The sequence below is a fragment of the Passer montanus genome, unplaced genomic scaffold (genome assembly GCF_014805655.1).
Source record: "Passer montanus isolate IOZ18808 unplaced genomic scaffold, ASM1480565v1 scaffold10, whole genome shotgun sequence".
NCBI classification, from domain to species: domain Eukaryota; kingdom Metazoa; phylum Chordata; class Aves; order Passeriformes; family Passeridae; genus Passer; species Passer montanus.
Window position 1 is genome coordinate 35,807,068 of NW_024356505.1, and position 11,765 is coordinate 35,818,832.

The window sequence follows — 11,765 nt, forward strand, 5'->3', positions numbered from 1 at the left end:
GTTCAGGTCTACAGGGTACTTGAATCATCTAAAAACATAAAAAATTTCCATAATTTCTCTTTCAGATATCATTTAACTTCAGTACACACATTACTTCATTACTTTTTATAATAGTTTCTCTGTTTTCACATAACAGTAATACCTTTCATAATAACTAAAAAAAGCTGTAAAATAATTGCAATCTTGATTTTTAGAAGACTAAATTTTAGGGCCTAGTACAGGCATTTCTAGATTCCTGTCTTGAAAAGAAGGTGCAGAAAATAGAGAAAGCAAAAAGCTGCTGGTTGTCAACATACCTCCACCTCCATTTATTAGGCCTTCTTTTCCATATCTGTCATAGATGTCACGTTTTTTAGCTACAAGGAGAAGATGTACATCATGTCAGTAAACAGGTTCGTTGGTTTTGTGAAAAAATAAAAACACTTAACCAGCATTCTCAGTTAAGGATCTTCTCAAAGCTAGTTTATTTAAGGAAGATCTGGCTGAGCATCTTCAACAAGAACTGCCAAAGCAATTTAGTTCAGGAAGAATAGTTACTGAACTTCAAACTTAAGACCAGTAAGTTGTAGAAAGTCCAGTCCTGATGTATGAGAAAAAATCTGGTTTAAGAAAATAGAAATTTGCCTTTAAGAAGAATATGGCAGATTTCTTCTTTGCACAGCTACCATGAAAAGCTTTAAGGCTGTGAAAGACCTCTGGACTTCAACCTGCTCCCCCACACAAGTCTAATTGTAAAGTTGATCACATCTTGCCTGAACAAAGCCCTGATGGCATCAGTTTCTGAGATAAGAATTCTACAGGCTCTTTGGAGAGCAGTTCCAGTGCTCAAGCATTCCCTTCCTTCTATCCCATTTGCTAACTTTGACCATTGCCTCTTTTCCTTTTCTTGCACAAGGCCAAGCCCATTGTGTGGAGGTTATGAGAACAGAAGATCAGTGTTTATAGGAATGACTGCAAACCCCTAAAATTAATTATAACCACTTCTGCTGGCTTAATTGTGGGAAATGGAATGGAGAATGAAGTGATGTTCCAAAGTGCCATGGAAGGATGTGACTCAAACTGCTGCCTCTCTATTATTTTAGAAGGCATGGAATGACATTAATTTCATTGCAGACCAGACAGTATTCATGAGAAAGGAGAGAAAAATGAATTCTATTGCACAAGATCAGATGGCACTTTGGTACTGGATGGGAGCCTGAAGACCTTAAAGAGGCAGACAGACTGCTCACTTTGCCTGCACTGTTGTGGAAATATCAGTCAAAAACCAATCAGGGCATTTGATTTTATTCTCTTAATATTATTATGCTTTTCCCAGTGGAATCTCTTCAGTGAAAGATGGTTTTAAAATTTAAACAGCATCACTGAAAGAACATGCAGTTACCACAAAAAGATGCTGGAAAGTAAAATACTTCTGACTAACAGGAATTAAAATTTTATGTAATGGTTATCATCTCAAATAACAGGAGCTTGCAATAGGTTCACAAACAGACACATCCCCAAAGCTTGATACATTATCTGTACTGCCTTTCTAGACAGCAGTTTTTAAAGAAAGGAGGTTAATCCACCCATGAGATTATGAAGAAGCAAGCAGCAAGGTAGATAAACTGTCATGGGCAGGAAACAGCAAGGGTGCTCTGAGGGCTCACAAAAACCAAAATTCATCTTGAAAAATATTCCATTTTTGAAACCACAAGGTTTCCCACAAGGGAAGTGTGTTCAATGATCACCCAATTTCAGTATTTTTTTTGCTTATGTAATCCCTTACAAAACTATTCTTCTGCCAAAAATCTGTCATCATTCAAGCTTGTAATGGTGTCAGAAAATTTCATTAGGTTTGCAGAGCATTTGACTGCCTCTCAACCACTGGGCTCAGGATTCTGGTATCCCTGCTGCACAAATGATTGTTAAGACACCAGTAACTTAGGATCTGGCATAGATCCAAAAACTGGCAGCACTTTTAGAAGCTGTTCTAAAATTCTAGCACTGTACTGTTTCCAAAGAACTTAGAGATCTGTTTAACAACCAGACCAGTATCCTATTTTTATCCTGCTCAAAAAAAATTAGCTTAAGAAGGATAAAGTACTCTAAAAGACAAGTATACAATGAACTAATGATAAATTAAGTTCTTTTTCTCCCCTGTTAATTAAGAATCAAAACCAAGCAAAGAAACACAGTGTACAAGACTGCAGCTCACTAAATCAGGCTGAACTCTGAGAGGTAATCTAGATGCTGCTAGAGCTTTAAATATAGCTTTCCCATGCTCCCTGTCTCAGGTGAAATCAAGGACACTTCAGAAATAGCATATAGACAGCTGCAGTCAATTACAGAGGAAAATAATCAAAGTAGCTTAAATCACTTTGTTATGATTCAGGCTGCTTTTGTCAGAACACTGGGCAAAAGTTAATGATACTCTTCAAGGAAAAAGACATGGGTGAACTGTAAACTGCATTCCTGCACTACACAGGTCAGGCTAAACACCTCTTTCAGAACAATTCAAAATAAACACTAGCTTTAGTATCACAGATGACTGAATTTACAGAATTCACTCAAATGAAATTCAAGATTTCAGCAAGGTTTACAGTATGCTTGGGTTTTGTCAAGACTAGTTTACTGTTACAAAAACCAGAAGATGTAGGCCCAACAATGGATACTTCAGAGTTGGTCTAGCCTGACTTTAGAGGATAAACACAATACCTCTATACTGACAGTAACACTGGCCTCACCTGCTAACACAAAATTAATCTTGGGATTCACAGAAGTCTCTACAGAAATGTCTAGCAGACACTGACTTTCAGTTTCTAGTAGTTTGATTACCTATCTAGAGAGATCCTGAAATTTTTGTTTCAATATTTCTGCTTATTCTGTCTTATCTGCAAGCATCTTTCTCTTTCCTTGCTTTTAAAAAGGAAGTAGTCAAGTTGGATGGTGAACTAAAATTACAATATCCCTTCAAAGCATCACAGATCAACACTTTCAGTCTTATCCCCAGGACACAGGCAGTTCAAGAGCCCTTTTGAAATACCTACCATCTGACAAGACCTCATAAGCCTCAGCTACTTGCTTGAATTGCCGTTCTGCCTCATCCTTGTTGTCTGGATTTTTATCAGGGTGCCATTTCAGTGCCAATTTACGGTACCTGAGTGGAAGGAAAACAAAAGATATTTTACTCTGAAATAACAGAATATGCTATACAAATAAACACAATGTTGTCAGGTTAAACAGGTTGTCAGGGATTGAAATAAGAAACCCCTGGTGCTCAGTATCTTGCATCTGGGACCAACCTGCAGGTACACAAAGAACCACCTACTCAGATACGTTTTAAATTAGAAAGCAGGTCTGGGGTTCCTTATTTTTTCTGAAATGACTCTTGTTCATTTCTGATGATCAACATCTGCAAGACCTAAGCAAAACATTCCAAAGTATCTCTGCTGTGGGCCTCTCCTTAGAGCTCTGTAATTACTGAGTACTACAACCAACCAAGGGAAGCATCAAGAAGGATCTGGTACGTTAGAAGTTGATAAAGCTCCAAGAACACACTGACTGTAACATCCTAGCATCAATGCCTGCTTTGACAGCCACACCTGCACACAATTCCTATCCTCAAATGAAACATTGTAGGCTAAATGTTCATAACTTCTTACTTAGAGGGGCAAAGCTAAGCCTGTCCCCAGGTTGATGGGCTTTGCAATCATCCAAACATTTGAGTTGATAAAGTAGCATGTCCAGGAATTTGCAAAAGAACACAGGAAGACAAGAAGTGTGAATCCAAAACCCATGTAATTATATCTGTCCCTTAAAATCCATAACATCTACAGCAGTGACACTCACGCTTTTTTGATATCCTCTGCTGAGGCATGCTTCTGCACTCCCAGAACTTCATAATAATCCACCATGTTTCAGGAGTTCTTGTGGTAACAACAGCCGAGTCTTTCCAGTCCTGTAACAACAACAACAACAACTTGTAAATGAAGCTTGTCCAGTACTGCTACCGCATAAAAGTCAGGCAGGAGCCTGGTACAGCCTTGTATCAAACCTGACCGAAGAACGACAAAGTTCAGATGCTCCAAACCCCAAAAGAGAAAACTGCTTTACTTTAACAATTACTTTAATTCGGATTTTTATGTTCTTTAATCCCACTGAAACACAGTACACAAACACAAAAGATATATAGCAGTTCCTGAAACAGATTAGACTGATAAGCTAAATTTAGTCAGTATTTTAAGAAGGGCATCTGGATCACAGTTTTGATGTAGATATTAATAACTCTGAATGCAAAAGTTCACCTGTTATCTATGACACCTGTCATGTCTAAAGCACATATGGGCATAAACAAAGGGATCCATCTTTCACATCTGTTCTTCAGAACATTACTTCCACTGACATGCTCCCTTCAGAAAAGCAATGTTTGTGCAGGTCTTGGAAATTTAAAACTCAATCTTAATGAGTCAAAAAAGCCTTTCTTGTACTCAGACTCTGACAAAAATGTGCATGTTGCCAAAGCCACTGAATACCATTTGCCTCCTTTACATTTACCAGGAGAAGCATATAGCCAGGCAAGACTGCTCCAACTGCAAGGTAACCAACCAACTCAAGTGCAGAGGCACCCAGTGTTTGTTAGTATAAAAGAACAGTTAGCACAGGAGTCCTGAGAAACCTAGAAGTTAAAAAAGCAATTTAAATATTGGCAGTTTCTTGTCAACATCAGGGAGTAATTACAAGGAACAGTTACACTGACCATTACTCCAACTAAATTACTCTAAGATGAAAGAACCTTTCTAAAAATTTTCAATAATGTTACATGTCTTCATGCAATGCTGCCCTTCTCTCCACCATTAAAAAAACTCCATTCTAGCAAAACTTCCAAGCCCCTTTCCATCCTACTGCTGCTGGTTTGTTTCAATTTAAGGAACAAGGAAACAGTGACCTTTACCAGTAGTTATCAAGTTGTTGCAGGGAAAGTCACTTAAATACTCTCAGAACATAATACAGTAAGGTATTAGTCACATTTTCTTATCTTCTGCATCAAGAACAAAAATTCATTGAAATAACAAATAACCTTTCCCCTCTCAAGTCATTCAGCATTTTTCATTTTAGCCCCGGCAGTCTCAGTTTCCTTTTCTTTCCCATAAATGCTGAAAGAAACAAGTATGATGTAGCCTAGTGAAATATTCTGCAATCAATTTATTGTACTACTTTTACATGTATCTTTCAACATTCTGGGATATAAGCACTGAAAAAAGACTTCCTTTTAAAATAAATTGGTACATCTTCAAAATATGTTCCTGCTGTAGGTTAAAGCTTAATTAACTTTAATTATGGATTATGGTTACACACACATTTCCTCAAATGGCAAAACCAGTTTAAGAGATACCCTGCCATGCTTCCTCCCCTCTCCAAACTACTTACAGAAGCAAATGTATTGGAGGACCCACGTGTTTAAAACTTGCCTGGTTTTAGCAATCCACTTAACCATACAGTCCCACAAACACAAAATTGAAGTGCAGCAAGTAAATAGCCCTTTGAAGAAATCTCCACATCAAAAAAAACCCATAAGGGTATAGTTAATACTGTGACCAACACCAAAGGAAGTTGGGGGATACACATTAAAATTAAGAATGCCAATAATAATATACTAATGGCAGGGTTCAATATGTAAACATGCAGATTACCAAAAATATCCCAGGATATTTGCTATCAACTGGCCTCTCTAGTTTTGCTGTTTCCCACACAACAATTAGCACAGCTCTGTGAACACAGAGGCGAGGAGCAAAGCCAGTATGGTTAAGTGTGTTATCAAATCCCACAGCCACCCTCATGAACAACAGCACACATGGAACACATCGTTTGTAAAGAGAAATCAGAAGGAGGGAATCCAGCATGAGTCAAGCTTAAGTCTAGAGGTCCCTCCTAACAAGAGAGACGAGCCTAAAACTAGTAAGCAAACAGCAAGAAGCCACAGAACAAGAGCAGACACCACAATACTAAGTATTCTTTCCATACTCTCCTTTTCTTATTACAAGATTTTCATTAGCCCTCCTCCCAATTCTGGTACCTATCTTAGAGGGAAAACTTAAAACTCAAGTTTCTAACTAGGAAAAGCAACTTAGGTGTAAAAAATAAATCACATCTTTTCCTAGTGAACTTTGTGCATGCAGGCAGTCATACTGATTTCAACACAGTATTTTTTTAAAACTTTCCTGCTTGTTTAAAAGCAATGTTGCAGATCTGTGAAGTTCAGATTCAATATAAACACTATATATCCTAGATAACAGAAGCTTGAAGTTGGGACAAAAAAACAAAGCTGAAGCAACATGATCACCTCTTAACAGATAACTGTGACCCTAAGCAGCTACTCCTTCAAGACAGAGAAATTATTTCTTTCAAAGAAATGTATGGGGATTGCATATTCTGTCTCTAGTGAGTGTCACTGCTCAGTTTTTACTTGTCACTAGTATAAAGTCTGGAATTAAAACAAGCCAGAAACCTTCTAAAGAAAGAAAGAAAAATTCTTAATATTCTCCTTCTCCTAATCAAAGTGTCACCAAAGTCAGGTGACAGGAAGCATTCATCTCTGATATCCTGTTATTTCTATCTGCTAGTTGTCATAAAGCATAAACTGTACTGCTGAAAACTTCAGTCATTATCATAGAAACTTTCTGTATGTAAAAAGGTTTTTAAAATATTTACAAGAAAAAAAATCTGCAGCTTCTTTTGTCCAGCTAAAGAAACAAAAAGTCAGCTCGTATTTAGCCCCTCAACAGCTGGACAAAAAAACACCACAACACCCACAAAACCCCCCTCGCCCAAAATATCAACAATATTCACAAACTAAAAAGACCTCCATCTGCAATCTTTTCAGGACAGAATTATTTAAAATATTCACTCAAGAAAACAGCCACCATCAGCTTATAATAAAGCAAAATATGGATGGCCATTGACTTAAAAACAGAAGATGGCCAATTAAAAAAAAAAATAAATTGGTACTTTTAAGGCTAGTAGGAATGTGCATGGTGAAAATGCCTAAATGTTTCAAAGATGCAAACCATATACCTCCCTGCAAGAAACTACCCAACTGTCCTAATCACAATGACATGACAAAAATCTTCTCCAAGCACACAATCTGTCAAATAATTTGTCTCCAAATATACAAGCAAGGCTCATTAATTGCCTAATTAGAGTTTTTAGAGTTTTTTGTAAAGCCAGGACAAAGTCAGCTCACATTAGCTGATTTCCTGCCTCCATCCACAGAAAATCTTCAAAATTTCAGAAGAAAAGACAAGCCAAAAAAAAAAAATAAACCAGCTGAAAGGAGATGTTTCATGGCCTTCATGTTTGCTCACAAAAATCTGTAGTTCCCTGAGCTGGGAACTGCATCATGCTTACAGTGTGCTATCAGCTACTCCAGCTCCTTCTTTGGGGCATGAAAATCAAACAGGCAAATGTTTATGTGAACAAAACATTTCCACAGTTTATAGATTTCTCAGGCATCACAGCAGATGGCAGCTTTGTTCTGGTTTACAGAGCAGTGGCCCTGAACTACTGGCTCAAGGCAAGTGGCAGAGCCACATGCCCAGGCCCTCCCCACACAGCTCAGCCAGAGCCACCCAGAGCCTGGCTCAAACTCTCTGTACAGTCCTCAGTTACACAAAAAGCACGAGAAGCATTGCAGAAGACAGGTATGTAGAGAGCTCCAAACTTTTACAAGATCAGATGACAGAGAAAAGCAAGTAATCAGACAAACAAGCAGCAGGGATGACAAAGCAGCACCCCTAACTAAATACGGATGGGGGAAAGCATCCAAACAAGAAATTCTTTAGAGCAGCCAGGAGGGAATTCAGACAGCAAGGGGCATGCGACCTTTGCAGTCAGCTTAGTCAGAAAAAGTTATCTATTTCTGGCCATGAAGCAACGGGCAGCACAGAGAGTCCTCAAAGACGCCAGAACAGCTCGAGCTTAGTGACTCCAGCAGTCACCTGGAGAGCAGGATGGAGTTCCAAACTCCTGATTCACAGAGCTCACAGAGCAGGCACTCATCAACATCCTCTGCAAGTCCCACAGCCACCCAGGTGCCAGCACCTGCCTGCTTTCCATGGACTTCACTGAAGGATTGCATCCTGCTGTCAGCTCGAAGGAACAAACACCCTGCTCTGAATCCCAGTTCACTTTGACTGAACTCACAGAAATTCACTGTGCTAACATAAAAATTCCCACAGTCTACCAGAAAAAAAAATTAAGAGTAAGAATGCTAAGGAACAAATAATTACCTATGAGTGCAAGAACACAAAGCAAGAAAACCTGTGTAAGTTTTGTGATTAATAAGCCTGACAAATAGATTTAAACAAGGCACCAGCATTAATTTTTTCCTCCCACTTACACATACACAGTGTAGACTAAAGCACATTAATAACTCCAGTATTTCAATACTTTTACTTACCTAAGCTTAGAAAAACTGTTTAAAACAGTTTACCTTCACAGGCTCCTGAAATTTATTCTTTCATGGAAAAATGTCAATTTACCATATAATTTAAATTAATACAATGTACTTAAATAGCCATGTTTATGCTCATTATTTTAATACTCCCTCAGTATCCCCAGGAGATGAGTTTAATAAAATGCACATTCCAAAAAGCTTAGTTTAATCTCATGTTTACAGCAAACATCCTGCTTGTATGTCAGACAGCAGAGTGGATCTGGATACAGTTGTTATTATGACACCAGTTCACACAGGGAGAAGGCAGCTGGGCCGACTGCTTTACCTTGCAGTTCATGTTCCAGTGCAGAAAAGCCAGCAACAATAAAACTCCACCACAGCCAACAAGAGACACCTGTAACCCTCAGCCCCTAAGGCAGGGAGCTACAAAGAATCCTGTCCACTCCCCTCCTCCCCAGGGCAGCAAGACACAACTCTGGCAGAATTACAGGGCTTGGTCTGTCTGCTGCCTGGCACATGCAAAGCCCAGAGAGGGCAACAAGCAAGAAACCATTAAAAAAGAGTGAACCAACCAAAAAATGGAAACAGAAGAAATCCAAAATCTTCATCTGTGAAAGAAATGTAAACTGGCTCACAAAAACCAGGAAAGGATGTTGATCAGTCAACAGGCCACCCTCACTCCCTTGGCTGAGACTCTCCTGCTTATCCATCTGATCTCTGATAAAAAGGGACTTATTCATGATCTTTCCTTGAAGCAAAGGAGCACTTTTCCAAAACAACTCAGGTGTCCAAATTTGGAATTGTGTCACAAATATCTGCAACACTGTCACTCTCCTGAAAACTAACCATAAAAGGCTATTTTATACAAAGTAAAATTTGTATCTTATCTTAAAAAATAGATGATCTGCATATTATTAAGCAATTAAAAATGGTGAAAGCCTCAACTGAAAGATATGGCCCAGAAAGTTTTAGCCAAATAATCACATGCAATCAGATGATCCTTCAGGGAAAAGAAAACAGTTCAAAGTTTCTACACATTTCCCCTGAAGTGTTTTTGAGTCATGATAACTTTATTTAATCCAAAAATGAAAAAGGAAAAAAAAGCTTCCTTAAAGCAAAGAGCAAGTTCTTTTTCAGAGTGTTGATAGGCTGTCGTGGATTCAAACTACATTTTAAGAGAGAAAAATATTTCTAAGCAGAAAAAATAATGTTTTAATAACAACTGGCTACAATGTAGCTATGAATGGCTTCAAACTTACTATATGGCCTTTAAGATCCATGTTAAGTACGGTCCTCACTAATATCAGTGGGATTTCAGTATTCAGAACAAACAGAAAACATAAAACCTACAACTAGTAACTGTAGGAGTGAAATGCATATGCATGAATTATTTCTTCCCTAGCATTTAAATAAATAAAGCAGAATGATTTCATTAAGTCTAAAGTAAGGAAAAACTAACATCCATTCAAATGTATTTCATTCAAGAGAAAATAGAATTTAAGCTGGAATTTAGGATCTGTGTTAAATGCTGCCAAGCTGAATTTTTTTTTAAACTGAAATATGACTACTTGGGATCCACAACTGCAGTTTTATTTTAAATCTCTCTTGGAAAAAACAATCATCATATGCAAGATCCAACAAGTTGTGACAAAGCAAAGTAATTTCTCACTAATCCTTCCATTGCTTGAATAAGACAAAGGAAAAGCTTTGTCAGGAAATGTTTCCAGGACACAACTGAGGAGGTTCTTTACAAATGCTATTAGAGAAATGGAGCACTTCCTACTTAAGGAGCACAACGCTTAAGCACAAACCTCCCACAGCTAAACCGAAAATTACAGCAACGAATTCCCTCGGAAGCGTCCCTGCGGTGCTGTGCCCCGGAGCCGGGGCTGCTCGCACCGCGGGACATCCCCGCCCGTGCCGGGCCGCGCCGCGACACCCCCGGGCCCGCGCAAGCCCCGCTCGCTGACCTCGCTGCGCCAGCCAGCTCGGCACGGGTGCTCAACAACCAAAAACCTGGGATTTATGTCTGGTGTGCTGTCCGGAACTCCTACATCCTACACAGGATGATGATGATTTAACTAAGTTATCCCAAGACTGCTAATGGATAAAAAAAAGAATACAATCGGTAAAGAAATCGATTTATCTATTTAAAAAATCAGTAGCAAAACACATTAGCCCTCTAACTAAAAGTCCAGCGTTACACGAAAGTAAAGCACTTCCCAGCCAAGATAAATTAGCAAACTGCATCGGTCTGGGAAGGACAAGAAAATACCAGAGGGAGAAGCTGTCTGTAAGAATCCGCTGTAGTTTGAAAGCACAAGTACTAAAAAGACAAGCCCGATGGAGAACAAGGGGAACTCTGCAGGTTACAGATTCAGTTTACATTGTTAGTAGCACTGCAGTCTAAACAGTGCTGCCAATAAAAACAGCAATTTAAATTTCTATTCCAATAGAGATTATTTAAGAAAACTTAATACTAATTTAACTTCCATTTTCAACACAGTCTTATTCTCCACTGAGAAGTCAGCACAGGCACCAAGGGGAGCACACAAAGTTAGACCAGTGTTCTGCAATAGTTAAAATTCTGGTTGTTTGCAATAAAAAAGTAATCACAGAGACAAGATCTGTAAATACATTTACTCGTTGGTCCAAACAAATCTTCTTTGGCAACGTAATCCATCAAACTAAATGGTATTTTCACTACTAGGCTCTTGATCACCAGCTGAACATAAAATCCCTAACTGGAGTGCGAGGATCTCCAAAGAGTAAACAGAAATTAAGGTCAGCAGGCAGCAGTGACTGAGCCTTGCTCCATCCCAGTTGTTCCCCTGGTGTCAACACCTTGTTCTTATCACTTTTTGACACTTTACACCCTATAAACTCTTGGGTTTGATCACTGACTACGCTATGACACAAACCTAACCATTTACACGTTATAAACGCACCTTTCACGTTACCCCGTCAAAATAAGTAGCAGTTTATTATTACCGCAATTTAGAACGGATTTGTTCAGTATTTTGAATGATTCTAACACCTCTGTCAGCACGGCTGAAGCACGTTTTCAGCAGTCAAGGAAAGCTCAGACAGCAACACAACACGAAGTGTTGGTGCAAACAAGAACGCGAGTCGTAAACCCAGCCCACTGTCCCCTGAAGTGTAACAAACACTGAGGACAAACAGTGTTCCTTACCTGCCAGTGTCAGCTTTCAACTCGGAACCTGGCAACGGCGAGCTCAAAACACCCGACCTCACCCACAACAAAGCTCGCTCCTGCCCCTGCCCGAGCAATAATCGGAGCAGAACGCACCGAAACCGCTTCCATCGGGGCAGG

General features: G+C 39.1%; 1 protein-coding gene across 3 annotated transcripts in view; it reads right to left on the reverse strand.

Annotated features, from left to right (window-relative positions):
* Window positions 1-11,765, reverse strand: part of DNAJB6 (DnaJ heat shock protein family (Hsp40) member B6) — a 56,992-nt gene extending 45,227 nt beyond the window's left edge. For all 3 annotated transcript variants that reach the window (XM_039707949.1, XM_039707941.1, XM_039707957.1), the window contains exons 1-4: window positions 11,625-11,765; window positions 3,829-3,937; window positions 3,027-3,136; window positions 297-356 (exon numbers count right to left, since the gene is read on the reverse strand). In XM_039707949.1, coding sequence (XP_039563883.1) covers window positions 297-356; window positions 3,027-3,136; window positions 3,829-3,893 — 235 coding nt within the window. In that variant the 5' untranslated portion in view covers window positions 3,894-3,937; window positions 11,625-11,765. The remainder of the gene's footprint in view (window positions 1-296; window positions 357-3,026; window positions 3,137-3,828; window positions 3,938-11,624) is intronic.